The following is a 26,514-nucleotide window of genomic DNA, read 5'->3' as shown; positions in this document are numbered from 1 at the left end:
AGTTTGATACTTAAATTTATGTTGGGCACAAAAAAAATGCATTCCGCATGTTGACATATTTCAGTGGTTGAGCCAGAGATTTGGTCTTATTTACATTTCTGTTATTTATTATGTGTGAGATTCATAAAAGAGAGGATTCATATTTATTTTTCATATTATTATTATTCATACCAGGCCTGGTCTTATGCATTGCTTGGTTCCTTTCTCTGATTTAATTTAATGTAACAATTGATTATAACATTTCACATCTACAAGGCTTGAAGCTTAATCAATCAGTTAATATTCTACTGCATTTGTAAAATAAAGATATGTTATCCATATCAGTTCATGCATCAACTCATCTCATATTGACAGTAGCCTTTGTCATGTTGGCAAAACTATAGAATATTTTATTGCTTGTGTTTAGTAAATAATGTGGCAGAAGATAACCCTCCACAAAAAAAAGAAGAAAAAAAATGGCATGCTCTTTCACGATTGCAATATTTCAATACTGGTTCAAAAATTGCAGTTAGATAACTTTCCTAAATTGTTCAGTCCTAGTTTAAGCCCTGGCGTCCATTTTTGGTCCCTGACAGAAGTGTCCTACCCAAATTGAAAACAGTAAATCTGTGCATCTACAATATTTATTTAAATCATTCTGGTATGATAATAAAGGTACACCTGAGAAAACTATTCAAAGGTGTCAGTGTTGGTATTTATGTCACTGACTCAGAGTAATACCTCAAGTATTACTCAAACGGACAGAAAATTTGGTTGAAGTGAAGAATTGGCAACAAATGACTTGATGCCGTATGTAGCTGAGTTTCTCCTGTTAAAGCTGATGTGCAATATGACTTCATTTATATGTGATAAGTACTTGATACCTTTTGTGGCAGAATGATCTTGAAGTCCCCCAATTGGGTGACCACAGGGTTTAAAGGGTTAATTTATCTCTAAGTGTAGTTATTCAACATGATCTTTCTGTTTACTAAACTGCCTGGCTGATGCTAGATTAAGATTTGATTTTTCTCATGTTCAATTTGTCTTATAGAAGTAAACCGCCACCATGAGTACAGACGCGGAGATGGCCATTTATGGCAAAGCTGCCATTTATCTCCGTAAGCCAGAGAAGGAGAGAATTGAGGCTCAAAGTGCACCCTTTGATGCCAAGAGTGCCTGCTATGTGGCTGATGCCAAAGAGCTGTACTTGAAGGCAAAAATCATCAAGAAGGATGGTGGCAAAGTTACTGTCAAAGTCCTGGAAAATGACGAGGTTGGTATCTTGAGATCAGTGTCAAATTCTCTGTCAGTTGTTCAGTTCTCATGTGACATTTTTCCTGTTTCAGGAGAGAACAGTCAAGGAAGATGAGGTTTGTCCCATGAACCCTCCCAAGTTCGACAAAATTGAGGACATGGCCATGATGACCCATCTCAATGAAGCCTCTGTGCTTTATAACCTCAAAGAGCGTTATGCAGCATGGATGATCTACGTAAGAAAACAAGCCTTATGATAGTTAGGAATATTTGATGACAGGATTCACATGTAAAGTATGCTGTCTGATGGTAACTGGTGGATCTTTCCAACCTCTTTCAGACCTACTCTGGCTTGTTCTGTGCCACTGTAAACCCCTACAAGTGGCTCCCAGTGTATGATGCTGAAGTTGTCAGTGCCTATAGAGGCAAGAAGCGTATGGAGGCTCCACCCCACATCTTCTCTGTCTCTGACAACGCTTTTCAGTTCATGCTTACTGGTAAGACTTAACCTCTGTGAGAAAAGATATCATTTTATTGATTGAGGCTCCTGCTGCAAGAAAATCTCATGAACTGTTTTTTGTTCATAAATCAACAGATAGAGAGAACCAGTCTGTCTTGATCACGTGAGTTCAGTATTTGTTGACTTAATATTTTTATGTCTCGACAAAGAAAATGTACAAGTCCTTACAAGTGTTTCTCTATACCTAGTGGAGAATCTGGTGCTGGAAAGACTGTGAACACCAAGCGTGTCATTCAGTACTTTGCAACTATCTCAGTTGGTGGAGGAGAGAAGAAGAAGGATTCAAAGATGGGAGTATGTACATAATACATACAATTAATGGTCACAATTAAGAATTCCTTCATGTTTCAATTAAAAAACCCCACATTTCTCATATCACTATTAACTCTTTATTTTAGGGTTCACTTGAGGATCAGATTATTGCAGCCAATCCTCTGCTGGAGGCCTATGGTAATGCCAAAACTGTGAGGAATGACAACTCATCTCGTTTTGTAAGTATGGAGAGATTTTGGTATCACAGGGCTTATGTGAAACAGTGCACATTTTTCTGTATTTCTAAACTGTCTTTTTCCAAAACAGGGTAAATTCATCAGAATTCATTTCGGCACAACTGGCAAACTGTCTAGTGCTGATATTGAGACATGTAAGTAACAGTTCTCTGAGACCTACACAAAACAGGAATGAAATTGTGATCAGAACATAACTTGTATGTTAAACATTTATAGATCTGCTGGAGAAGTCTAGAGTGACATACCAGCTTCCTGATGAAAGAGGCTACCACATCTTCTTCCAGATGTTTACCAACCACAAACCTGAGCTGATTGGTAAACACAAAAATAAACTGAATAACTCTGTATTAATCCTCAGCTCCAAGTATCAATGGATATATCTGGAACGGAGTATTGAGCTTTTAATATTTGTTCCCCAGAAATGGCTCTCATCACATCCAACCCCTATGACTTCCCCATGTGCAGTATGGGACAGATCACTGTGGCCAGCATTGATGACAAAGTTGAGCTGGAAGCCACTGATGTGAGAGACCGTCACAACATAATTTCCATGTGTTTTTAATGAATGATTATCAATTTAAAAGAGCCTCTCAATTGAATCTCAGAAGTGATGAAATTTGGTTTGAATACTTCTTTCAAACACAGAATGCTATTGATATCCTGGGCTTCAATAATGAGGAGAAGATGAGCATCTACAAGCTGACTGGTGCTGTGCTTCACCATGGTAACATGAAGTTCAAGCAGAAGCAGCGTGAGGAGCAGGCTGAGCCTGATGGCACAGAAGGTAAGTTCTAATTTCAACTCATTGGTTGTAAGATCCTTTTTCAGGCTGTGTTTTCTTCTATCATACTTGTTACAAAGTGTCACATGCTGCATGTATAAGTTTATATCCCTTTACTCTCGTCAGACGCTGACAAGGTCGCCTACTTGCTGGGTCTCAACTCAGCTGATATGCTTAAGGCTCTGTGCTATCCCAGAGTGAAGGTCGGAAATGAGTTTGTCACCAAGGGACAGACTGTACCTCAGGTAAACATGAATATAAATATATTAAAGTTTGAAATTAGGTTACATGACTTCTTCTGATATACTGCAGTGCTTTATTTGTTTTTATTTATCTATTTTTAAAAAGGTCAATTTAATGATACTTTTGCTCAGTCAGAGAGATGAAACATAATAATAGGGCGCCTTTCATAGCACTCAAGGTCACCTTACATCAGTTGCAGAGCACATAAAGTATCAGTAAAAGTGCATTAAAAGCAAGAGTAAAAAACAAATTTAAAAAGAGACGTACAATACAAAGACAGTGCAAATTAACAGAGGGAGTATGCAAGTTTGAATAGATGAGTTTTGAGTCGTTTTGAATAGTGGTAAGAAGTCAGTATTGCGGAGGTCCGTGGGTAGTGAGTTCCATAACTGGGGAGCCGAGCGGCTGAATGCTCAGCCCCCCATGGTGCTGAGGCACGCAGAGGGGACAGAGAGGTGGATGGAAGAAGAAATAAAATGTATAATATTGCAAGTTCTGTTAGATGTGTAGCTTTTTTTACCTCACAATTAAGGGACAGTATTTCTTATTTAACATCCGTGGTACTTCAAATAAAATAATCCTTTTATTCCTTCAGGTGAACAATGCCGTGACTGCCCTGGCCAAGTCTATCTATGAGAGGATGTTCTTGTGGATGGTCATCCGTATCAACCAGATGTTGGACACCAAACAGCCAAGGCAGTTCTTCATTGGTGTGCTGGATATCGCTGGCTTTGAAATCTTTGATGTAAGCATCAGATATAAAAAAATATATTCATGTATTCAATTTGCTCATGGCCATTTTAGACAAACTTTCACTTTGTTATTAACGTTTTATCTGGTTGATAATCCGTCCTGTAGTTCAACACCCTGGAGCAGCTGTGCATCAACTTCACTAATGAGAAACTGCAACAGTTCTTCAACCACACCATGTTCGTTCTGGAGCAAGAGGAGTACAAGAAGGAGGGTATTGTCTGGGAGTTCATTGACTTTGGTATGGACTTGGCTGCCTGCATTGAGCTGATTGAGAAGGTAATGTTTATAATCGAGGGCTTTGTGCAATTGTCTTGGTTTTATTGATTGTTTGGTTTCATAATATTCTTCCTTCATATATTTTCTAGCCCATGGGCATCTTCTCCATCCTTGAAGAGGAATGCATGTTCCCCAAGGCCACAGACACATCCTTCAAGAACAAGCTGTATGACCAGCATCTTGGCAAAAACAAAGCATTTGAGAAGCCAAAGCCTGCCAAGGGCAAGGCTGAGGCCCACTTCTCTCTGGTCCACTATGCTGGAACTGTGGACTACAACATCGCTGGTTGGCTGGACAAGAACAAGGATCCACTGAATGAGTCTGTTCTTCAGCTGTACCAGAAGTCCTCAGTCAAGTTGGTGGCTACCTTGTATCCTCCCGTTGTTGAGGGTACGATTTTAACAACAATAATCATAAACATATATGTCTAAGGTCATTGATCGGTTTCTCATTGATAAATTGAAGGATATGTTAATGTTATTTGAAAACTTCTCTAAGATTTTGTCTTATTTATCAACAGAGTCTGGTGGCGGAAAGAAGGGAGGCAAGAAGAAGGGTGGCTCTATGCAGACTGTGTCTTCACAGTTCAGGGTAAGATTTTACAGGGCAAATTTGGGTCATGTCCCAAATAACACAGAGACTTTCAGTTGCTTGATCTCATGAATAATGTTAACATTCTTGATCAACAGGAGAACTTGGGCAAGCTGATGACTAACTTGAGGAGCACCCACCCTCACTTTGTGCGTTGCCTGATTCCCAATGAATCAAAGACTCCAGGTACATGAAAAACCCAATCTAATTGATAATTTGAGAATTGTTCTGTTTTGTTAGCCCATGGGTTTTTTGTGTTCATCATTTGATAAGAATAAATCACAACAAAGAATGCCTCTTGCAGGTCTGATGGAGAACTTCCTGGTCATCCACCAGCTCAGGTGTAACGGTGTGCTGGAGGGTATCAGAATCTGCAGAAAGGGCTTCCCCAGCAGAATTCTCTATGCTGACTTCAAGCAGAGGTATCAGTTAATATCTTACTAGAAGTTTGTTGCTATGTACACATAAATAAAGAGCTTACACTGATAATGAACTTTCTCTTTCAAGATACAAGGTGCTGAACGCAAGTGTCATCCCAGAGGGCCAGTTTATTGACAACAAGAAGGCTTCAGAGAAGTTGCTTGGATCAATTGATGTGAATCATGATGAGTACAGATTTGGACACACCAAGGTAAACCAATGTTTTACTCTGTTAGCCTGTTAAAGATGGCAAGTCAAACTTGAATGCTTCTGTTTTTAAATGAGATTAAATGGCTGAAATGTTAAAAAATTACAAGATTTAGGGAAGTTTTAAGATGTTTCAAGAACAACATGGCTGAATGTTAATAAAGGCAAGTAAAAGAAGTAAGACTAGTATGATATATTTTTCTCAGGTTGCTAAGACGGTGTAGGGTGGGAAAATGCTTTTTGTCAGCTTGTATTTCTTAATGCCATGAATTCACTGAGTTTGTCCTACATAAACCTTGAATTTTCTGTGTAGGTGTTCTTCAAAGCCGGTCTTCTGGGTACTCTTGAGGAGATGAGAGATGAAAAACTGGCAGCTCTGGTCACGATGACACAGGCTCTCTGCCGTGCTTACCTCATGAGGAAGGAGTTTGTGAAGATGATGGAGAGGAGGCAAGTTAAAAACAGATTGCACTGCATGAAATTAGGGGAAAAGCATGAATAGATTGTTCATGACAGATGTTTCTTTTCAACAGAGATGCCATCTTTACCATCCAGTACAATGTCCGCTCATTCATGAATGTCAAACACTGGCCATGGATGAAGGTGTACTACAAGATCAAGCCTCTGCTTCAGAGTGCTGAGACTGAGAAGGAGCTGCAGCAGATGAAGGAAAACTATGAGAAGATGCAGACAGACCTGGCTGCTGCCCTGGCCAAAAAGAAGGAGCTGGAAGAGAAGATGGTGTCTCTCCTGCAGGAGAAGAATGATCTGCAGCTGCAAGTTGCATCAGTGAGTAAACATTGAAGTTTTGTCTGTTTCTGTTAAAACAAGGATCTGCTCACATCTTGATTTCCATTGCAAACCAGGAATCGGAGAATCTGTCAGATGCTGAGGAGAGATGTGAGGGACTGATTAAGAGTAAGATCCAGCTGGAGGCCAAACTCAAGGAGACAACTGAGAGACTGGAGGATGAAGAGGAAATCAATGCTGAGCTCACTGCCAAGAAGAGAAAGCTGGAGGATGAATGCTCTGAGCTCAAAAAGGATATTGATGACCTGGAGCTTACCTTGGCCAAAGTGGAGAAGGAGAAACATGCCACTGAGAACAAGGTTTGGGAATATACATATAAATTACAAATCAAGTAAATTCTGGAGCTCACCCCATGATAACAACATTTTGCTTGCGAATACAGGTGAAGAACCTGACTGAAGAGATGGCCTCTCAGGATGAGAGCATTGCTAAGCTGACCAAGGAAAAGAAAGCCCTTCAGGAGGCTCATCAGCAGACTCTGGATGATCTGCAGGCTGAGGAAGACAAAGTCAACACTCTGACCAAATCCAAGACCAAGCTTGAGCAGCAAGTGGATGATGTGAGTTTCAAAAGTCACTGAGTTAAGCAAACAGACATGGATGATGAGCCTGGTCAGTAAAAACTTGTATTACTCTTTAGCTTGAGGGTTCTCTGGAGCAAGAGAAGAAGCTGCGCATGGACCTTGAGAGAGCCAAGAGAAAGCTTGAGGGTGACCTGAAACTGGCTCAGGAATCCATCATGGATCTTGAGAATGACAAGCAGCAGTCTGAGGAGAAACTGAAAAAGTAACATGGTTTTTCAATTTAATCACATTTAATAACACTCAAGATTATAACCAACACTACACACTGATTTTATTCTGTTAATCCCACAGGAAGGACTTTGAGATCAGCCAGCTCCTCAGCAAGATTGAGGATGAGCAGTCAATGGGTGCTCAGCTTCAGAAGAAGATCAAGGAGCTTCAGGTGAAAAAAAAGAGTTAAATGAACACACATTCAGTGTTTTTTCTTAAAGTAGTAGTTTACTGAAAGACAAAATGCCTTCAATTAACAGGCCCGTGTTGAGGAACTGGAGGAGGAGATTGAGGCTGAGCGTGCTGCTCGTGCCAAGGTTGAGAAGCAGAGAGCTGACCTCTCCAGGGAACTTGAGGAGATCAGTGAGAGGCTGGAGGAGGCTGGTGGTGCCACTGCTGCTCAGATTGAGATGAACAAGAAGCGTGAAGCTGAGTTCCAGAAGCTTCGTCGTGATCTTGAGGAGTCCACTCTGCAGCATGAAGCCACTGCAGCTGCCCTTCGCAAGAAACAGGCCGACAGCGTTGCTGAGCTGGGAGAGCAGATCGACAACCTCCAGCGCGTCAAGCAGAAGCTTGAGAAGGAAAAGAGCGAATACAAGATGGAGATTGATGACCTCTCCAGCAACATGGAGGCTGTAGCTAAAGCAAAGGTACAAAACACAGTTTATGTGATTTTAATGAGTTTGTGTAGTGAACAGGGTCATACATATATGATCACTAATTTGATCTCTTTCTCTTTTTAGGGAAATCTTGAGAAAATGTGCCGTACTCTTGAGGACCAACTTAGCGAACTGAAGACCAAGAATGATGAAAATGTCCGTCAAATCAATGACCTGGGCGCACAGAAAGCACGTCTCCTGACAGAAAATGGTATCTACAAGTACCAATTAAAAGATCAGTTGTTTGTTGCAGTAAAAGTGTGGCACACAATAATGTATCACCCCTTCTTTCTAACAAGGTGAGTTTGGGCGTCAAATTGAAGAGAAAGAAGCTCTCGTCTCCCAGCTGACCAGAGGCAAACAGGCCTACACTCAGCAAATTGAGGAGCTGAAGAGGCAGATTGAGGAGGAGGTTAAGGTAAGAAAACTTACCTCACTGATACCTTCTTGAGTTTATTTTTTCAACACAGATATTCTTATCAAATATTGTTTCTTTCATTAGGCCAAGAATGCTCTTGCCCATGGACTGCAATCAGCCCGCCATGACTGTGACCTGCTGAGGGAGCAGTTTGAGGAGGAGCAGGAAGCAAAGGCTGAGCTGCAGCGTGGAATGTCCAAGGCCAACAGTGAGGTGGCTCAGTGGAGATCCAAATATGAAACTGATGCTATCCAGCGCACTGAAGAGCTTGAGGAAGCCAAGTGAGTTCTTTTTCATAAAATGCTTTTTAATTTGTAAAAATATTGTGGGTGTTTTAAGTTCAAGGCTTTCACTGCGACCAACCACACTGTTTTCACACAGGAAAAAGCTTGCCCAGCGCCTTCAGGAGGCTGAGGAACAGATTGAGGCTGTCAATTCCAAGTGTGCCTCTCTGGAGAAAACCAAACAGAGGCTCCAGAGTGAGGTGGAGGACCTCATGATTGATGTTGAGAGAGCTAATGGCCTGGCTGCCAACCTTGACAAGAAGCAGAGGAACTTTGACAAGGTAATTTTCACTTCTGTCAACTCTACTTACAAACCCTAATGAGTTTCAACCTTATCCTGGTCAGTAACAAAATAAATCATTTGCAATTTAGGTGTTGGCTGAGTGGAAGCAGAAGTATGAGGAGGGTCAGGCAGAGCTTGAGGGAGCCCAGAAGGAGGCTCGTTCTCTCAGCACTGAGCTGTTCAAGATGAAGAACTCCTATGAGGAAGCTCTGGATCAGCTGGAGACCATGAAGCGTGAAAACAAGAACTTGCAACGTAAGTTCTCCTTACACTCTGCAAACACTCTTTGCTGAAAAGTGTCTATTTCTTTCTTCAATTTAATGCTCATTTTATATTTGGAGCCTTTACAATACAAAACTCTTCATTCTCTCTGCAGAGGAGATCTCAGATCTGACTGAACAGATTGGTGAGACTGGCAAGAGCATCCATGAGCTTGAGAAGGCCAAGAAGCAGGTGGAGACTGAGAAGTCTGAGATCCAGACAGCTCTTGAAGAGGCTGAGGTATGATTTTATGGGAAATTCTCCTGAATAAAATTCGAACACCTCAATCTGTTAATAGATGTATTAAAAAAGTAACTCTTAGTAAGAATTAATCACTAAATATTAAATGTTGTTGAATGTTGATGGGCATTATGATATTGATTTTGACTAATTATTAGTTGTGGCCAAATTATTTTGGATGAAATAAAAAAAAAAAAAAAAAAAAATCTTCTGGCACTAGATGGCAGCACCTGCAGCCACAAAATGAAGCACTTAATCACACTTGACAGGGGTTTTCCTCCAGACTAAATTCTTTGCATGTATTGTAAGTTGCTTTGGACAAAAGCATCTTGTAATTGAAATTGCAGAATTGTAAACGATACAAAGTTTTGGATTTAAACATTTTTATTTTTCTGTCATTAGGGAACCCTGGAACATGAAGAGTCTAAGATCCTGCGTGTCCAGCTTGAGCTCAACCAGATCAAGGGTGAGGTGGACAGGAAGCTTGCAGAGAAAGATGAGGAGATGGAGCAGATCAAGAGGAACAGCCAGAGAGTGGTTGACTCCATGCAGAGCACTCTGGATTCTGAGGTCAGGAGCAGGAATGATGCCCTGAGAATCAAGAAGAAGATGGAGGGAGACCTGAATGAGATGGAGATTCAACTGAGCCATGCCAATCGCCAGGCTGCTGAGTCCCAGAAGCAGCTGAGAAATGTTCAGGCTCAGCTGAAGGTACTGTAGCACACAGCATTAATGCAGAGTTCATAATTACAGCTCTTTTATTTTAGCAGTCATGGTATATTTTACTCTGACATTTTTCTCTAGGACGCACAACTGCACCTTGATGATGCTGTCAGAGCTCAGGAAGACCTCAAAGAACAAGCTGCTATGGTGGAACGCAGGAACGGTCTCATGGTAGCTGAGATTGAGGAACTCAGAGCTGCTCTGGAACAGACTGAGAGAAGCCGCAAAGTTGCTGAGCAGGAGCTGGTGGATGCAAGTGAGCGTGTTGGACTCCTGCACTCACAGGTGACTTTCCTTTATCTTGGCTACTTTTTCTGCCATCTCAATCTCTGTTTCGGGGAAATAATAATTATTATACATGATCTGCCTTTAGAACACAAGCCTTCTGAACACCAAGAAGAAGCTTGAGGCTGACCTGGTCCAGATTCAGAGCGAAGTGGATGACACTGTTCAGGAAGCAAGGAATGCAGAGGATAAGGCCAAGAAGGCCATCACTGATGTAGGTGTACTTTTATTTTTTTCTCCTGCTGAAGTCATGATTAGTTGTCTTTCTAAGATCGTTCTCACCAAGTACATTTTTTTCCCCTAGGCTGCTATGATGGCTGAGGAGCTGAAGAAGGAGCAGGATACTAGCTCTCACCTGGAGAGAATGAAGAAGAACCTTGAGGTTGCAGTCAAGGACCTGCAGCACCGCCTGGACGAGGCTGAGAACCTGGCCATGAAGGGTGGCAAGAAGCAGCTCCAGAAACTTGAATCTAGGGTAAGACGGTCATGTATGGAATTTGGACAAGCAAGTCAAGACTTTCGAAAATATTCATATTTATATATTTATCATGCTTCTGTTTTCTGAAGGTGCGTGAGCTGGAGACTGAGGTTGAGGGTGAGCAGAGACGTGGAGCTGATGCTGTTAAGGGTGTCCGCAAATATGAGAGGAGAGTGAAGGAGCTCACCTATCAGGTATAGTCTCTTTTTAATTTCATCATGCAAAAAAAATATCCATAATACATTCTGAAATATAAAATTAACAAAATAAAAACTATATTTGCTTCTATTACAGACTGAGGAGGACAAGAAGAACGTCACCAGACTGCAGGATCTGGTTGACAAACTGCAGCTCAAGGTGAAGGCCTACAAGAGGCAGGCTGAGGAAGCGGTAAGGACATGGCATTATTTTAAAAATCACAAAACCAACCATTCATTTTTTTTATGGTAAGTTCAATAACAATTTGATCATTTGAATGTTTTACAATGTATTTCAGGAGGAGCAGGCCAATGTTCATCTGTCCAAGTGCAGGAAGATTCAGCATGAGCTGGAAGAGGCTGAGGAGCGTGCTGACATTGCTGAGTCCCAGGTTAACAAACTGAGAGCCAAGAGCCGTGACTCTGGCAAGGTAAACATCTGACTTATATTCAGCTTCTGTCTGTCAATATGTCAACACAGAGTCTTCACAGTTTTGAATTCACATAAAGAGACATTTGGTTCCAATTCAAAATTAAAGTGCTGAAAGTTATTTTTCATCTGAAACATACTAAAGTTAAACTTACACCACCATTTATCTGTTTTTACAGGGAAAAGAAGCAGCTGAGTAAAGCACACCAAGCGTTTCACTTGTTTAATCGTAAAATATGATATCATACATGTTGAAACAATAAAGATTAATTTATTAACCTTAATTGCTGTCTGTTATACTGATTTTTTTGATTCTAGTAAAATCGACAACAGAAAATGTGAGTTCTCGGAGAAGTCATTGAAAAATTGTTTGAAGAAATGATACAAAAATCATTAAATTGTGCAATCATTACTCAACTCTGGCTATTTCAGTTGGAGAAAATCAAAATACCCCCCAAAATATTTTGAAAGCATACAAAAAGTACACAGAATGATAAAACTGCACTTTCAATATCATAAGGAGTTTTTTTCTGGCAGCTAAAAAGTCTTTCCTTGACATTTGAACTGAATTACCAAGTTGTTGTACTGTATCTGGATTCACTGGGAGCAGAGACAATGAGAAAAATGATTTGCAAAGTAAAATGAGTGGTACTTCAGTAATTTTAATCGAGCAATTAATACGACCAAGAAACTACTGTTAACACCTTGTTCCCGGAATTACTAACATTACATTCATATTTTGAACTAATCAGAAAACAATCATCTGTACTTTTCTCACCCAAAAATAAGATGCCACAAGATTTTTAATGTTATTCTCCAACTTAAAAAAATAGGAAGACAGCAAATTATTATAGCATACAACAAAATTAACACAAATATAGCACACCATTCAATTAAGTATGTCAGCTAACCTGACTTTATATTTCTGAATCAGTTGCAAGGGAGCTAATCAAAGTTAAAATCAATCAGCCATTCTCCCACAGCTGCTCACACTGTCTTATCATCCACAAAACAACACATAGTTTTCAAAAGCCTTTTTCCAATATATCTTTAAAAATAGATCTTGATTTGTTTAAGGTGCGATATCAATGATTACTGGGTACATTTAAGTTGTCTGCAAGTGTGCAACATTTGTGAATGTGAGTCAGACCTCATTGCAGAAACGAGGTTTGAGGAAAAATTAAAATGCAATATACCCTATTGCATCCCGATTAAAGTGAAAACTGTGAAAACTTTTTTTTAAAGCTGTGTGTTTTTTCACCCTTGCCTTTGACATTTAAAACTGATATTGCTCCCTAATTGGAATGGTTGGCATTCAAAGTGCTGTGATGTGCATGGAGCCAAAAATGGACTGAAGCTACATCTGCAGTGTCAGTTAGTGTTAATAGCTTGACATATGAGTGTAAATACCACAGGCATATCTCTTACAGCTTATCACAAGTAGTGGTTGCATATCTTTTATTATTCATTTCTTACTCTATTAACATGCCTGCAGGATTATTTTGATGCTGCTCTACTTAGCTGCACTTACTTTTTTAATTAAGTATCCCCTTATCAAAAATTAGTACACAATGTGAGACAATGATTAGAATACACAAGTAATTTCACTATAATTGTTTAGTATACATTTCCCGATTAAAGAAACACTTCAGTTAGCAGATAAACAAAAACGTCACATGATCAAAAGTAAGTATCAAACAAGTACAGAATGTGCTTTGCTGACCTGAAACATAAGATGCATGTACTTGCAGCAAATGCCAAACTCATCCTCGCATCAGCTGTCACCCCTAACCATGTATGGTATGTGTCCCTTATTTAACTTTTGCTCTGTAAGCAACACACATCCAGCACAGGAAACACGAGCTAAAAGTGGGATACAGGACAGCATTTTTTAATCAATTAAATATTTTGATATCAATTTATTTCCAACAATAGCTCAAATTGGTGTCCACATTAACTTTTAACTTTCAATTTTCACAGATGCTAATGATAATTGAATTTGAAAGAAGACATCATGATTATTATGTCCAATCTTTTTGATCATTAAAAACTTTGTAGATCAGCCTCAACATGTAGCTGCAAAATTAAACTTTGTTGCATGTACATACTTATATAAACCCTGATAAACAAAATATAATTGCGTGGACCAAGGATGAAACTGGAATTTACACACTTTAAAAACAACTCTCTTTGAACACAGCCAGTCAACAGGTGGTAGAAATTTAGGAACCAGGGATATTCTGAAATAGACAGAGGGTGACAAGTGTTGAAGCAGCTGAAAATGCTTGTGAGTCTACTGGCCTTATAAGGTTAACTTTTCTTTTTTAACACAAAAAAAATTGTTTGTCATCAAATTATCCAAGATTTGCTCTTGGCAGCCTAGATCAAGTCTTACCTGTTAAGAGAAGTAAACAGCACAGCAAATATATTCTAACCTTTTAAGAGATAATTAAGTAGAGCTAGAAGTTTCTGTTGATGGGCTGGAGCACTGACTACATAAAGCAAAGAAGTGGCAAGAAGAGTATGAACAAGTTTTGAATACAATATTGAATGCAATACTGAATGCAAAACAAAGGGTAAATCTAGTTGCCACTGAAACCACAAAGTCATAAAGTATCAAATTAATTTTCACATAAGGTAAAAATAAGACACCAGTATCACAAATTTGCAGCACAGAAGGAGAAGGGCTGATACAAAGCAATGACTGATGTCTAGAGTAGTGCAAATGTTTAAGTGCAATTGTGTAACTATTCCAATGAATAAGAGTTGCACTGTAATTGGCAGAGCTGTAAAACTCAACCAAACCTAGCAAAAAATCTGTGGTTTATATTCAGCTCCATGATTTAGTTGTTTGTATTGCTTTGTGGAATGTACACAACATGAGCCATTAGGTGGCTGTCACAACTTCTAATCTTCATACAACTAAAAGATGAACAACTTTACAAAAGGCAAAAATGAGTAGACTAGTAACTATAAAATAATCTAATTTTTACAAGCAAAACAATGCCTCAGAACATGAAGAAAATATATTCAATTATAAATTTTTATACCCTGTGGACTGGTAATGCAGCAAGGAAAAAAAACAAAGAAAGTCCATTAGAGGTAACATTTCAAATCAAGTAGTCAAGAGCATTAGTAAAAAACAAAAAAGACATAGATCTGGTTGCCTGGATCGGCACCATGGATCTACCCCTTCCCACCCATACAGATCCAGCTTTGAGGGGCATGATACCCGATACCAGAATTGGTAATGATGCATCTCTACGTACAACCTAAGCAGTAAGGGGGTATGGTGCCTAGCTGAAGGGCACCTTGGCAGAGCTCAGGAAATTATGCTTACCTCTCTCCATCTATCAGCCCTATTCTCAATCTTGGTCCATGCTGGGACTTGAATCAGTCCCTATGGACTGAACTACTGCTGCTCCAGACTGACCTACTGCCACCTCAATTTACTTACATTCTTACTTCATATTCAGTAGAGCCAGTTAGCTTGCTTAAACTTATCAAAGATTTCAGGGTATCACTCTTTTAATTTAACAAAGTATACTGCCGTTGTTCCCATGAGAACCCTTCCATAGTGCCACCTGTGGGCTTAGGTATTGCTGTTGAAATCCAAATCTCTTTCATTATCTCAGGACAGTGCCAGCTGTTGTCAACTTGGATTCAAAGCACCCGCAATGGGTTTCCAAGGTGACCCTAAGTCACAGAAAACACTTTTCTAAATATAACAAGAACTTGAAGGTTCTCAATATATCAAAGCATTCCTGTATTAACTGTTCTATTTCATGGGTGAAATGCATTTAACTAGTATTCCTAACATTAATTAATTTATCTATTTATTTATTTCACCTATTAATTGATTTTTAAGTTTAAATTGGAAATACAATGAATTATAAAGAAGTGCTCTACTTGAATTTTGAACATCAATTGATTAAAATTGTTTTACATCCTGCTCTTTGGGAAGCAAATTTTGAACTAAATGAAAAAGAATGACTTTGGGAGTCTTAAACACTGTTTCACCGTTTCAAGAAGTATAAAGATGATGACAATCTATGTACAGGAATAACAAAATTTATTGACAAAAATGAAAAAAAGGACTTGGACTGAAATGATGACCAACTAAGGCAAAATATAAATTCAAACATATGACATTGCTTCAACAGTTATACAATGAACCAAGGGTAAAATCCAAGCTGCTGCTTAGTTTGTTTATTCCTGGGTCAAGAAAAATAAAAGTAAATAATCTTCAATATCTGAGTCAGATTATCAAACCTAATTGAGCTGCATTAAAATTAATAACAGCAAAGACAGCCCTTTTCACAGTTAGACAGTTCACAGCTAGAGGTCGGATATTGATTTAATCTTTTTATCAGTTGTACTTGAATAAGTAGTATATCCCTTTCCATGCTTCCCTTCCCTGTCCTTCCCTTCCCTTCCCTTCTCTCCCCTTCCCTTCTCTTCTCTTCTCTTCTCTTCTCTTCCCTTCCCTTCCCTTCCCTTATTAATATCACATCTTGGATTTGAATAGCTTGAAAGAATACCAAGATTCAAAAAACTACACTTGATAAATGCAATATACGGTCAAAAAAACATTTGAAAAACAACCGTAATCCCTCTTGGAAACTAACATCCGTCCCCTGCTAAAACAGGACACACAAATTTTATTAGCAAGCAGCACCTGTTTGAATGGATGTCTGCTTTGAATGCTATCCACACCACATTTGGCTTTAGTCCATATTTAGCTCTAGCTGTGTAAGCAAGACTGGTTAATATAAAAGGGGTCCAAGATTACAGAGCTGTGTGTGGTAGAAGACCTTAAGAGACCCCTGCTTGTGGTAAGATAACCCTTTGTTCTGTTTGGATCGCTGCAATGTGCTCATTAATGAAGAGATACGATTGTTATCTGGATTGTCTAAGTCTTCTTAGGTAGATAAACTATGCATAAACTATCTTCAAAACACTGAAAGTATGTTGTATGTTTCAACAGGATTGTGCAAAAATAAGGACTTTTGACTGAGAACGAGTCAGGTATGAACATTTAATGTCATCTATAACTTGTTAGTGTTTAAAGTAAAACACTGCACTGGGTTACAAAGTTCTGTAAAACTCAAAGTAGTGCTTTCATTGTCAGTCTCAAGTCTGTATGAATAGGATTTTATTATTGAGCTGATTTGACCTAAATAAAGCAACAGTATTGATATGAAAAGGAATGATGTTCATGTGTGCTTGGTTATTCTGAGCTTTTTGGTACCTTGACTATGTGGCTTACCCTAGGAAAAGAATTTAGTTGCCTCTTATTGCAATTTTCTCATAGAAGTAAACCGCCACCATGAGTACAGACGCGGAGATGGCCGTTTATGGCAAAGCTGCCATTTACCTTCGCAAGCCAGAGAAGGAGAGAATTGAGGCCCAAAGCAAACCCTTTGATGCCAAGAGTGCCTGCTATGTGGCTGATGCAAAAGAGCTGTACTTGAAGGGAACAATCGTCAAGAAGGATGGTGGCAAAGTCACTGTCAAAGTCCTGGACACTCAGGAGGTTGGTATCTTGAGGTCAGAATCAAACTCTCTATCAATTGTTTAGTTGTAATGTGACAATTTTCCTGTTTCAGGAGAGAACAGTCAAGGAAGATGACGTTTCTCCAATGAACCCTCCCAAGTTCGACAAAATTGAGGACATGGCTATGATGACCCACCTCAATGAAGCCTCTGTGCTTTATAACCTCAAAGAGCGTTATGCAGCATGGATGATCTACGTAAGAAAACAAGCCTTATGATAGTTAGGAATATTTGATGACAGGATTCACATGTTAAGTATGCTGACTGATGGTAACTGGTGGATCTTTCCGACCTCTTTCAGACCTACTCTGGCTTGTTCTGTGCCACTGTAAACCCCTACAAGTGGCTCCCAGTGTATGATTCTGAAGTTGTCAGTGCCTATAGAGGCAAGAAGCGTATGGAGGCTCCACCCCACATCTTCTCTGTCTCTGACAACGCTTTTCAGTTCATGCTTACTGGTAAGACTTAACCTCTGTGAGAAAAGATATCATTTTATTGATTGAGGCTCCTGCTGCAAGTAAATCTCATGAACTGTTTTCTGTTCATAAATCAACAGATAGAGAGAACCAGTCTGTCTTGATCACGTGAGTTCAGTATTTGTTGACTTAATATTTTTATGTCTCGACAAAGAAAATGTACAAGTCCTTACAAGTGTTTCTCTATACCTAGTGGAGAATCTGGTGCTGGAAAGACTGTGAACACCAAGCGTGTCATTCAGTACTTTGCAACTATCTCAGTTGGTGGAGGAGAGAAGAAGAAGGAATCAAAGATGGGAGTATGTTCATGAATAATGTTCACACTTAATTGTTCCGTCATCTTTCAATTTAGGAAAATCACATGTCTGATATCACTTTTGACTCTTTTTTTAGGGTTCCCTTGAGGATCAGATTATTGCAGCCAATCCTTTGCTGGAGGCCTATGGTAATGCCAAAACTGTGAGGAATGACAACTCATCTCGTTTTGTAAGTATGGAGAGATTTTGGTATCACAGGGCTTATCTGAAACAGTACACATGTTTCTGTATTTCTAAACTGTCTTTTTCCAAAACAGGGTAAATTCATCAGAATTCATTTCGGCACAACTGGCAAACTGGCTAGTGCTGACATTGAAACATGTAAGTAACAGTTCTCTGATACCTACATAAAACAGGAATGAAACTGTGATCAGAACATAACTTGTTTGTTAAACATTTATAGATCTGCTGGAGAAGTCTAGAGTGACTTTCCAGCTTCCTGATGAAAGAGGCTACCACATCTTCTACCAGATGATGACCAACCACAAACCTGAGCTGATTGGTAAACACAAAGATAAACTTAACTAACTTAATCCTCAGCTCCATGTATCAATGGATATATTTATAACAGAGTACTGAGCTTTTAACATTTGTTTCCCAGAAATGTCGCTCATCACTACCAACCCCTATGACTTCCCCATGTGCAGCATGGGACAGATCACTGTGGCCAGCATTGATGACAAAGTTGAGCTGGAAGCCACTGATGTGAGAGACCGTCACAACATAATTTCCATGTGTTTTTAATGAATGATTACCAAATCAAAAGAACCTCTTAATCAATTCTCAGAAGTGATGACTTTTGGTTGGAATACCTCTTTCAAACACAGAATGCTATTGATATCCTGGGCTTCACTAATGAGGAGAAGATGAGCATCTACAAGCTGACTGGTGCTGTGCTTCACCATGGTAACATGAAGTTCAAGCAGAAGCAGCGTGAGGAGCAGGCTGAGCCTGATGGCACAGAAGGTGAGTTCTAATTTCAACTCATTCAATACAGCTTGGTTGTAAGATTCTTTTTCAGGCTGTGTTTTCTTCTATCATACTTGTTACAAAGTGTCACATGCTGCATGGTCAAGTTTTAATCCCTCTACTCTCGTCAGATGCTGACAAGGTCGCCTACTTGCTGGGTCTCAATTCAGCTGATATGCTGAAGGCTCTGTGCTATCCCAGAGTGAAGGTCGGAAATGAGTTTGTCACCAAGGGACAGACTGTACCTCAGGTAAACATTGTTCTTCTGAAGTGTTACACTACTACTTTTTTAGTGATTACATAGTTACAGGTTACAGGTTAAAGAGATGGAAGATAAAATGCTGAAAGTAATATTTAAATAGATTATAATATAATTTTGTGAGTACTGTTAGTAAGTGAGTAATTTTGTGAGTACTTTTATTTCAGCTCTTTCTTATTTCTTATTTCACATCTATGGTTCTTTAAATAAAATGCTGAAATGTCTAAAATAAAATAATACCTGTATTTTTTTCAGGTGAATAATTCAGTGACTGCCCTGGCCAAGTCTATCTATGAGAGGATGTTCTTGTGGATGGTCATCCGTATCAACCAGATGTTGGACACCAAACAGCCAAGGCAGTACTTCATTGGTGTGCTGGATATTGCTGGCTTTGAAATCTTTGATGTAAGCTTTAAATATTTATTCTTATCATATATTTATTTATTGTTCAATTTGTTTAAGACCATTCTTGACCCAAACTTTCACATTTGTTTTTAATATTTCATGTGCTTGATAATTCCTCTGTTAGTTCAACACCCTGGAGCAGCTGTGCATCAACTTCACCAATGAGAAACTGCAACAGTTCTTCAACCACCACATGTTCGTTCTGGAGCAAGAGGAGTACAAGAAGGAGGGTATTGTCTGGGAGTTCATTGACTTTGGTATGGACTTGGCTGCCTGCATTGAGCTGATTGAGAAGGTAATGATTATAATCGAGGGCTTTATAGAATTGTCTTGGTTTTACTGATTATTTGGTTTCATAATATTCTTCCTTCATATATTTTTTAGCCCATGGGCATCTTCTCCATCCTTGAAGAGGAGTGCATGTTCCCCAAGGCCACCGACACATCCTTCAAGAACAAGCTGTATGACCAGCATCTTGGCAAAAACAAAGCATTTGAGAAGCCCAAGCCTGCCAAGGGCAAGGCTGAGGCCCACTTCTCCCTGGTCCACTATGCTGGAACCGTGGACTACAACATCGCTGGTTGGCTGGACAAGAACAAGGATCCACTGAACGATTCTGTTGTTCAGCTGTACCAGAAGTCCTCAGTCAAGCTGCTGGCAACAATCTATCCTCCCGTTGTTGAGGGTATAACTGTGACAACATCATATCAAACAAATTTAGCAATTCTTTTATAAAGTGTATTGATTTTTTTTCTTTTTTAACTTCAGCATGAACTTACCTAATTTCTATGTCTAATTCTTACAACATATATCATACTTTTCAACAGAGACTGGTGGAAAGAAGGGAGGCAAGAAGAAGGGTGGCTCTATGCAGACTGTGTCTTCACAGTTCAGGGTAAGATTTTACAGGGCAAATTTGGGTCATGTCCCAATTAAGTCAGAGACTTGGTTGCTTGATCTCATGAATAATGTTAACATTCTTGACCAACAGGAGAACTTGGGCAAGCTGATGACTAACTTGAGGAGCACCCACCCTCACTTTGTGCGTTGCCTGATTCCCAATGAGTCAAAGACTCCAGGTACATGAAAAACCCAATCTAATTGATAATTTGAGAATTGTTCTGTTAAGCGAGTTCATGAGTTTTCTATTTTTTTTTAAATTCTGTGTTAATTATTTAATAGAAATAAATCCCAACAACAAATGTCTCTTGCAGGTCTGATGGAGAACTTCCTGGTCATCCACCAGCTCAGGTGTAACGGTGTGCTGGAGGGTATCAGAATCTGCAGAAAGGGCTTCCCCAGCAGAATCCTCTATGGTGACTTCAAGCAGAGGTATCAATGGGTACCTTATTAAAAAATTTAGTGCAAGACACATAAAAAAAAAGCTGATACTGATAATGAACTCCCTCTTTAAAGATACAAGGTGCTGAACGCCAGTGTCATCCCAGAGGGCCAGTTCATTGATAACAAGAAGGCTTCAGAGAAGTTGCTTGGATCAATTGATGTGAATCATGATGAGTACAGATTTGGACACACCAAGGTAAGCCAATGTTTTACTCGGTTAGCCTATTAAACATGAGAAAAAAATTGAGTGCTTCTGGGTTTTTTTTTTTTAAATGAGATTACTTGACTGAAATGTAAAATATTTACAAGAAACAGGAATGTTTTAAGTTGTTTCAAGAAAAAAATGACTGAGTGTTATTAAAGAAAAGTAATGCAAGACAGACAAGTATGCCTTTCATACAATTCTTAATTTGCCAAAACAATGTAGTGTAGGAAAATGCATTTTGTCAGCTTGTGTCAGTCTACACCATGAATTTGCTAAGTTTGTCCTACATAAACTTTGAATTTTCTGTTTAGGTGTTCTTCAAAGCCGGTCTCCTGGGTACTCTTGAGGAGATGAGAGATGAAAAACTGGCAACTCTGGTCACAATGACTCAGGCTCTCTGCCGTGGATATGTGATGAGAAAGGAGTTTGTGAAGATGATGGAGAGGAGGCAAGTTACAAAACAGATCAGACTGAATGAAATTAGGGGAAAAGCATGAATAGATTGTTGATAACAGATGTTTCTTGTCAACAGAGAGTCCATCTATACCATCCAGTACAATGTCCGCTCATTCATGAATGTCAAACACTGGCCATGGATGAAGGTGTACTACAAGATCAAGCCTCTGCTGAAGAGCGCTGAAACTGAGAAGGAGCTGCAGCAGATGAAGGAAAACTATGAGAAGATGCAGTCAGACCTGGCTGCTGCCCTGGCCAAAAAGAAGGAACTGGAAGAGAAGATGGTGTCTCTCCTGCAGGAGAAGAATGATCTGCAGCTGCAAGTTGCATCAGTGAGTAAACATTGAAGTTTTGTCTGTTTCTGTTAAAACAAGGATCTGCTCACATCTTGATTTCCATTGAAAACCAGGAATCAGAGAATCTGTCAGATGCTGAGGAGAGATGTGAGGGACTTATTAAGAGTAAGATCCAGATGGAGGCCAAACTCAAGGAGACAACTGAGAGACTGGAGGATGAAGAGGAAATCAATGCTGAGCTCACTGCCAAGAAGAGAAAGCTGGAGGATGAATGCTCTGAGCTCAAAAAGGATATTGATGACCTGGAGCTTACCTTGGCCAAAGTGGAGAAGGAGAAACATGCCACTGAGAACAAGGTTTGGGAAAATAAATATAAATTGCAAATCAAGTGAAATCTAGAGCCCAATACATCATGACAACATTTTGCTTTTTAATACAGGTGAAGAACCTGACCGAAGAGATGGCCTCTCAGGATGAGAGCATTGCTAAACTGACCAAGGAAAAGAAAGCCCTTCAGGAGGCTCATCAGCAGACTCTGGATGATCTGCAGGCTGAGGAAGACAAAGTCAACACTCTGACCAAAGCCAAGACCAAGCTTGAGCAGCAAGTGGATGATGTGAGTTTCAAAAGTCACTGAGTTAAGCAAACAGACGTGGATGATGAGCCCGGTCAATAAAACCTTGTAATACTCTTTAGCTTGAGGGTTCTCTGGAGCAAGAGAAGAAGCTGCGCATGGACCTTGAGAGAGCCAAGAGAAAGCTTGAGGGTGATCTGAAACTGGCTCAGGAATCCATCATGGATCTTGAGAATGACAAGCAGCAGTCTGAGGAGAAACTGAAAAAGTAACATGGCTTTTCAATTTAATCACATTTAATAACACTCAAGATTATAACCAACACTACACACTGATTTTATTCTGTTAATCCCACAGGAAGGACTTTGAGATCAGCCAGCTCCTCAGCAAGATTGAGGATGAGCAGTCAATGGGTGCTCAGCTTCAAAAGAAGATCAAGGAGCTTCAGGTGAAAAAATGAGTTAAATGAACACACATTCAGTGTTTTTTGTAAAGTAGTTGTTCACTGAAAGACAAAATGCCTTCAATTAACAGGCCCGTGTTGAGGAACTGGAGGAGGAGATTGAGGCTGAGCGTGCTGCTCGTGCCAAGGTTGAGAAGCAGAGAGCTGACCTCTCCAGGGAACTTGAGGAGATCAGTGAGAGGCTGGAGGAGGCTGGTGGTGCCACTGCTGCTCAGATTGAGATGAACAAGAAGCGTGAAGCTGAGTTCCAGAAGCTTCGTCGTGATCTTGAGGAGTCCACTCTGCAGCATGAAGCCACTGCAGCTGCCCTTCGCAAGAAACAGGCCGACAGCGTTGCTGAGCTGGGAGAGCAGATCGACAACCTCCAGCGCGTCAAGCAGAAGCTTGAGAAGGAAAAGAGCGAATACAAGATGGAGATTGATGACCTCTCCAGCAACATGGAGGCTGTAGCTAAAGCAAAGGTACAAAACACAGTTTATGTGATTTTAATGAGTTTGTGTAGTGAACAGGGTCATACATATATGATCACTAATTTGATCTCTTTCTCTTTTTAGGGAAATCTTGAGAAAATGTGCCGTACTCTTGAGGACCAACTTAGCGAACTGAAGACCAAGAACGATGAAAATGTCCGTCAAATCAATGACCTGGGCGCACAGAAAGCACGTCTCCTGACAGAAAATGGTATCTACAAGTACCAATTAAAAAATCTGTTGTTTGTTGCAGTAAAAGTGTGGCACACAATAATGTATCACCCCTTCTTTCTAACAAGGTGAGTTTGGGCGTCAAATTGAAGAGAAAGAAGCTCTCGTCTCCCAGCTGACCAGAGGCAAACAGGCCTACACTCAGCAAATTGAGGAGCTGAAGAGACACATTGAGGAGGAGGTTAAGGTAAGAAAACTTACCTCACTGATACCTTCTTGAGTTTATTTTTTCAACACAGATATTCTTATCAAATATTGTTTCTTTCATTAGGCCAAGAATGCTCTTGCCCATGGACTGCAATCAGCCCGCCATGATTGTGACCTGCTGAGGGAGCAGTTTGAGGAGGAGCAGGAAGCAAAGGCTGAGCTGCAGCGTGGAATGTCCAAGGCCAACAGTGAGGTGTCTCAGTGGAGGTCCAAATATGAAACTGATGCTATCCAGCGCACTGAAGAGCTTGAGGAAGCCAAGTGAGTTCTTTTTCATAAAATGTTTTTTAATTTGTAAAAATATTGTGGGTGTTTTAAGTTCAAGGCTTTCACTGCGACCAACCACACTGTTTTCACACAGGAAAAAGCTTGCCCAGCGCCTTCAGGAGGCTGAGGAACAGATTGAGGCTGTCAATTCCAAGTGTGCCTCTCTGGAGAAAACCAAACAGAGGCTCCAGAGTGAGGTGGAGGACCTCATGATTGATGTTGAGAGAGCTAATAGCCTGGCTGCCAACCTTGACAAGAAGCAGAGGAACTTTGACAAGGTAATGTTCACTTCTGTCAACTCTACAAACAAACAACTCAAATAAACCTGATGAGTTTCAACCTTATCCTGGTCAGTAACTAAGAAAATCAATTGAAATTTAGGTGTTGGCCGAGTGGAAGCAGAAGTATGAGGAGGGTCAGGCAGAGCTTGAGGGAGCCCAGAAGGAGGCTCGTTCTCTCAGCACTGAGCTGTTCAAGATGAAGAACTCCTATGAGGAAGCTCTGGATCAGCTGGAGACCATGAAGCGTGAAAACAAGAACCTGCAGCGTAAGTTCCCCTTACACACTGCAGACACTTTTGGCTGAAAAGGGTGAATTTCATACTTCTATCTAAAGCTCATTTTATATTTGGAGCCTTTACAATACAAAACACATAAATCTCTCTGCAGAGGAGATCTCAGATCTGACTGAACAGATTGGTGAGACTGGCAAGAGCATCCATGAGCTTGAGAAGGCAAAGAAGCAGGTAGAGACTGAGAAGTCTGAGATCCAGTCAGCTCTTGAAGAGGCTGAGGTATGATTTTATCAGGAATTCTCCTGAATAAAATTCTAACATCTTAATTTTTTGACAGATATATAACAAATGGTACAAAGTTTAAGGTATCTCCTTATCACTTCTGTCTTTAGGGAACCCTGGAACATGAAGAGTCTAAGATCCTGCGTGTCCAGCTTGAGCTCAACCAGATCAAGGGTGAGGTGGACAGGAAGCTTGCAGAGAAAGATGAGGAGATGGAGCAGATCAAGAGGAACAGCCAGAGAGTGGTTGACTCCATGCAGGGCACTCTGGATTCTGAGGTCAGGAGCAGGAATGATGCCCTGAGAATCAAGAAGAAGATGGAGGGAGACCTGAATGAGATGGAGATTCAACTGAGCCATGCCAATCGCCAGGCTGCTGAGTCCCAGAAGCAGCTGAGAAATGTGCAGGGACAGCTGAAGGTACTGTAGCACACAGCATTAATGCAGAGTTCATAATTACAGCTCTTTTATTTTAGTAGTCATGGTATATTTTATTCTGACATTTTTCTCTAGGACGCACAACTGCACCTTGATGATGCTGTCAGAGCTCAGGAAGACCTCAAAGAACAAGCTGCTATGGTGGAACGCAGGAACGGTCTCATGGTAGCTGAGATTGAGGAACTCAGAGCTGCTCTGGAACAGACCGAGAGAAGCCGCAAAGTTGCTGAGCAGGAGCTGGTGGATGCAAGTGAGCGTGTTGGACTTCTGCACTCACAGGTGACTTTCCTTTATCTTGGCTACTTTTTCTGCCATATCAATCTCTATTTCAGGGAAATAATAACTGTAATACATGATCTGCCTTTAGAACACAAGCCTTCTGAACACCAAGAAAAAGCTTGAGGCTGACCTGGTCCAGATTCAGGGTGAAGTGGATGACACTGTTCAGGAAGCAAGGAATGCAGAGGAGAAGGCCAAGAAGGCCATCACTGATGTAGGTGTACTTTTATTTTTTTCTCCTTCTGAAGTCATGATCAGTTGTCTTTCTAAGATCTTTCTCACCAGGTACATTTTTTCCCTCTAGGCTGCTATGATGGCTGAGGAGCTGAAGAAGGAGCAGGATACTAGCTCCCACCTGGAGAGAATGAAGAAGAACCTTGAGATTGCAGTCAAGGACCTGCAGCACCGCCTGGACGAGGCTGAGAACCTGGCCATGAAGGGTGGCAAGAAGCAGCTCCAGAAACTTGAATCTAGGGTAAGAAGGTCATGCATGGAATTTGGACAAGCAAGTCAAGACTTTCGAAAATATTCGTATTTATATATTTATTATGCTTCTGTTTTCTGAAGGTGCGTGAGCTGGAAGCTGAGGTTGAGGCTGAGCAGAGACGTGGAGCTGATGCTGTTAAGGGTGTCCGCAAATATGAGAGGAGAGTGAAGGAGCTCACCTATCAGGTATAGTCTCTTTAACATGCAAAAACTGTATCCATAAAAAAGTTGAACTTACAAATGATCAAAATTACAAACTACACTCTATTACAGACTGAGGAGGACAAGAAGAACGTTTCCAGACTGCAGGATCTGGTTGACAAGCTGCAGCTCAAGGTGAAGGCCTACAAGAGGCAGGCTGAGGAAGCGGTAAGGACAAAGTATTTCTCTGAATTCATGTTCAAACAAAAACAACCTGATAACGTCTACTTTTATGTAAACTTCAGTGGGAATTTGAACATTTGAAATGTTCTTTTTGTATTTCAGGAGGAGCAGGCCAATGTCCATCTGTCCAAGTGCAGGAAGATTCAGCATGAGCTGGAAGAGGCTGAGGAGCGTGCTGACATTGCTGAGTCCCAGGTTAACAAACTGAGAGCCAAGAGCCGTGACTCTGGGAAGGTAAACTGA

At 40.3% G+C, this 26,514-nt stretch overlaps 2 protein-coding genes across 3 annotated transcripts in view; both read left to right on the top strand.

Moving 5' to 3' along the window:
* LOC141796765 (myosin heavy chain, fast skeletal muscle-like) overlaps positions 1-16,794 on the top strand; it is a 22,534-nt gene extending 5,740 nt beyond the window's left edge. Inside the window, exons 4-43 of the mRNA XM_074678028.1 lie at positions 1,031-1,252; positions 1,326-1,469; positions 1,574-1,730; positions 1,829-1,856; positions 1,942-2,047; positions 2,152-2,244; positions 2,333-2,396; positions 2,479-2,577; positions 2,682-2,785; positions 2,908-3,046; positions 3,170-3,288; positions 3,882-4,031; positions 4,145-4,315; positions 4,405-4,705; positions 4,836-4,906; positions 5,005-5,092; positions 5,211-5,328; positions 5,414-5,537; positions 5,847-5,983; positions 6,067-6,322; positions 6,400-6,642; positions 6,726-6,902; positions 6,983-7,128; positions 7,218-7,308; positions 7,397-7,786; positions 7,880-8,006; positions 8,095-8,213; positions 8,298-8,494; positions 8,595-8,778; positions 8,870-9,035; positions 9,157-9,281; positions 9,684-9,992; positions 10,086-10,289; positions 10,378-10,503; positions 10,594-10,764; positions 10,857-10,961; positions 11,062-11,157; positions 11,264-11,395; positions 16,382-16,422; positions 16,709-16,794. Of these exons, the coding sequence (XP_074534129.1) occupies positions 1,046-1,252; positions 1,326-1,469; positions 1,574-1,730; positions 1,829-1,856; positions 1,942-2,047; positions 2,152-2,244; positions 2,333-2,396; positions 2,479-2,577; positions 2,682-2,785; positions 2,908-3,046; positions 3,170-3,288; positions 3,882-4,031; positions 4,145-4,315; positions 4,405-4,705; positions 4,836-4,906; positions 5,005-5,092; positions 5,211-5,328; positions 5,414-5,537; positions 5,847-5,983; positions 6,067-6,322; positions 6,400-6,642; positions 6,726-6,902; positions 6,983-7,128; positions 7,218-7,308; positions 7,397-7,786; positions 7,880-8,006; positions 8,095-8,213; positions 8,298-8,494; positions 8,595-8,778; positions 8,870-9,035; positions 9,157-9,281; positions 9,684-9,992; positions 10,086-10,289; positions 10,378-10,503; positions 10,594-10,764; positions 10,857-10,961; positions 11,062-11,157; positions 11,264-11,395; positions 16,382-16,411 (5,814 nt within the window). The 5' untranslated portion in view covers positions 1,031-1,045 and the 3' untranslated portion in view covers positions 16,412-16,422; positions 16,709-16,794. The remainder of the gene's footprint in view (positions 1-1,030; positions 1,253-1,325; positions 1,470-1,573; positions 1,731-1,828; positions 1,857-1,941; positions 2,048-2,151; positions 2,245-2,332; positions 2,397-2,478; positions 2,578-2,681; positions 2,786-2,907; positions 3,047-3,169; positions 3,289-3,881; positions 4,032-4,144; positions 4,316-4,404; positions 4,706-4,835; positions 4,907-5,004; positions 5,093-5,210; positions 5,329-5,413; positions 5,538-5,846; positions 5,984-6,066; positions 6,323-6,399; positions 6,643-6,725; positions 6,903-6,982; positions 7,129-7,217; positions 7,309-7,396; positions 7,787-7,879; positions 8,007-8,094; positions 8,214-8,297; positions 8,495-8,594; positions 8,779-8,869; positions 9,036-9,156; positions 9,282-9,683; positions 9,993-10,085; positions 10,290-10,377; positions 10,504-10,593; positions 10,765-10,856; positions 10,962-11,061; positions 11,158-11,263; positions 11,396-16,381; positions 16,423-16,708) is intronic.
* Positions 16,724-26,514, top strand: LOC141796762 (myosin heavy chain, fast skeletal muscle-like). Of its 2 annotated transcripts, none has more exons than XM_074678025.1 (38): positions 16,724-16,930; positions 17,007-17,147; positions 17,252-17,408; positions 17,507-17,534; positions 17,620-17,725; positions 17,820-17,912; positions 18,001-18,064; positions 18,147-18,245; positions 18,345-18,448; positions 18,571-18,709; positions 18,844-18,962; positions 19,227-19,376; positions 19,501-19,671; positions 19,761-20,061; positions 20,204-20,271; positions 20,368-20,455; positions 20,591-20,708; positions 20,793-20,916; positions 21,237-21,377; positions 21,462-21,713; positions 21,791-22,033; positions 22,117-22,293; positions 22,374-22,519; positions 22,609-22,699; positions 22,786-23,175; positions 23,269-23,395; positions 23,484-23,602; positions 23,687-23,883; positions 23,984-24,167; positions 24,271-24,436; positions 24,558-24,682; positions 24,796-25,104; positions 25,198-25,401; positions 25,490-25,615; positions 25,706-25,876; positions 25,969-26,073; positions 26,161-26,256; positions 26,374-26,514. In XM_074678025.1, the coding sequence occupies exons 1-38, from the start codon at positions 16,724-16,726 to the stop codon at positions 26,512-26,514; spliced, it is 5,787 nt and encodes a 1,928-aa protein (XP_074534126.1). The 2 variants fall into 2 exon arrangements, with proteins under 2 accessions (XP_074534126.1, XP_074534125.1); XM_074678024.1 differs by having other exon boundaries at positions 17,004-17,147.

This window comes from Halichoeres trimaculatus, unplaced genomic scaffold (assembly GCF_033239565.1).
Source record: "Halichoeres trimaculatus isolate MK-OKI-2021-1 unplaced genomic scaffold, fHalTri1.1 fHalTri1_scaffold_10, whole genome shotgun sequence".
Lineage (NCBI taxonomy): Eukaryota > Metazoa > Chordata > Actinopteri > Labriformes > Labridae > Halichoeres > Halichoeres trimaculatus.
This window is presented reverse-complemented; position numbering and strand designations above follow the sequence as displayed.

Excerpts from the sequence above, each read along its gene's own strand:
- LOC141796762 (XM_074678024.1), top strand. The coding sequence starts at position 16,724 with ATGAGTACAGACGCGGAGATGGCCGTTTATGGCAAAGCTGCCATTTAC. Across the intron at positions 18,065-18,146 it reads TAGTGCTGACATTGAAACAT|ATCTGCTGGAGAAGTCTAGA; the intron begins GTAAGTAACAGT and ends AAACATTTATAG. Across the intron at positions 21,378-21,461 it reads AGATGATGGAGAGGAGGCAA|TCCATCTATACCATCCAGTA; the intron begins GTTACAAAACAG and ends GTCAACAGAGAG.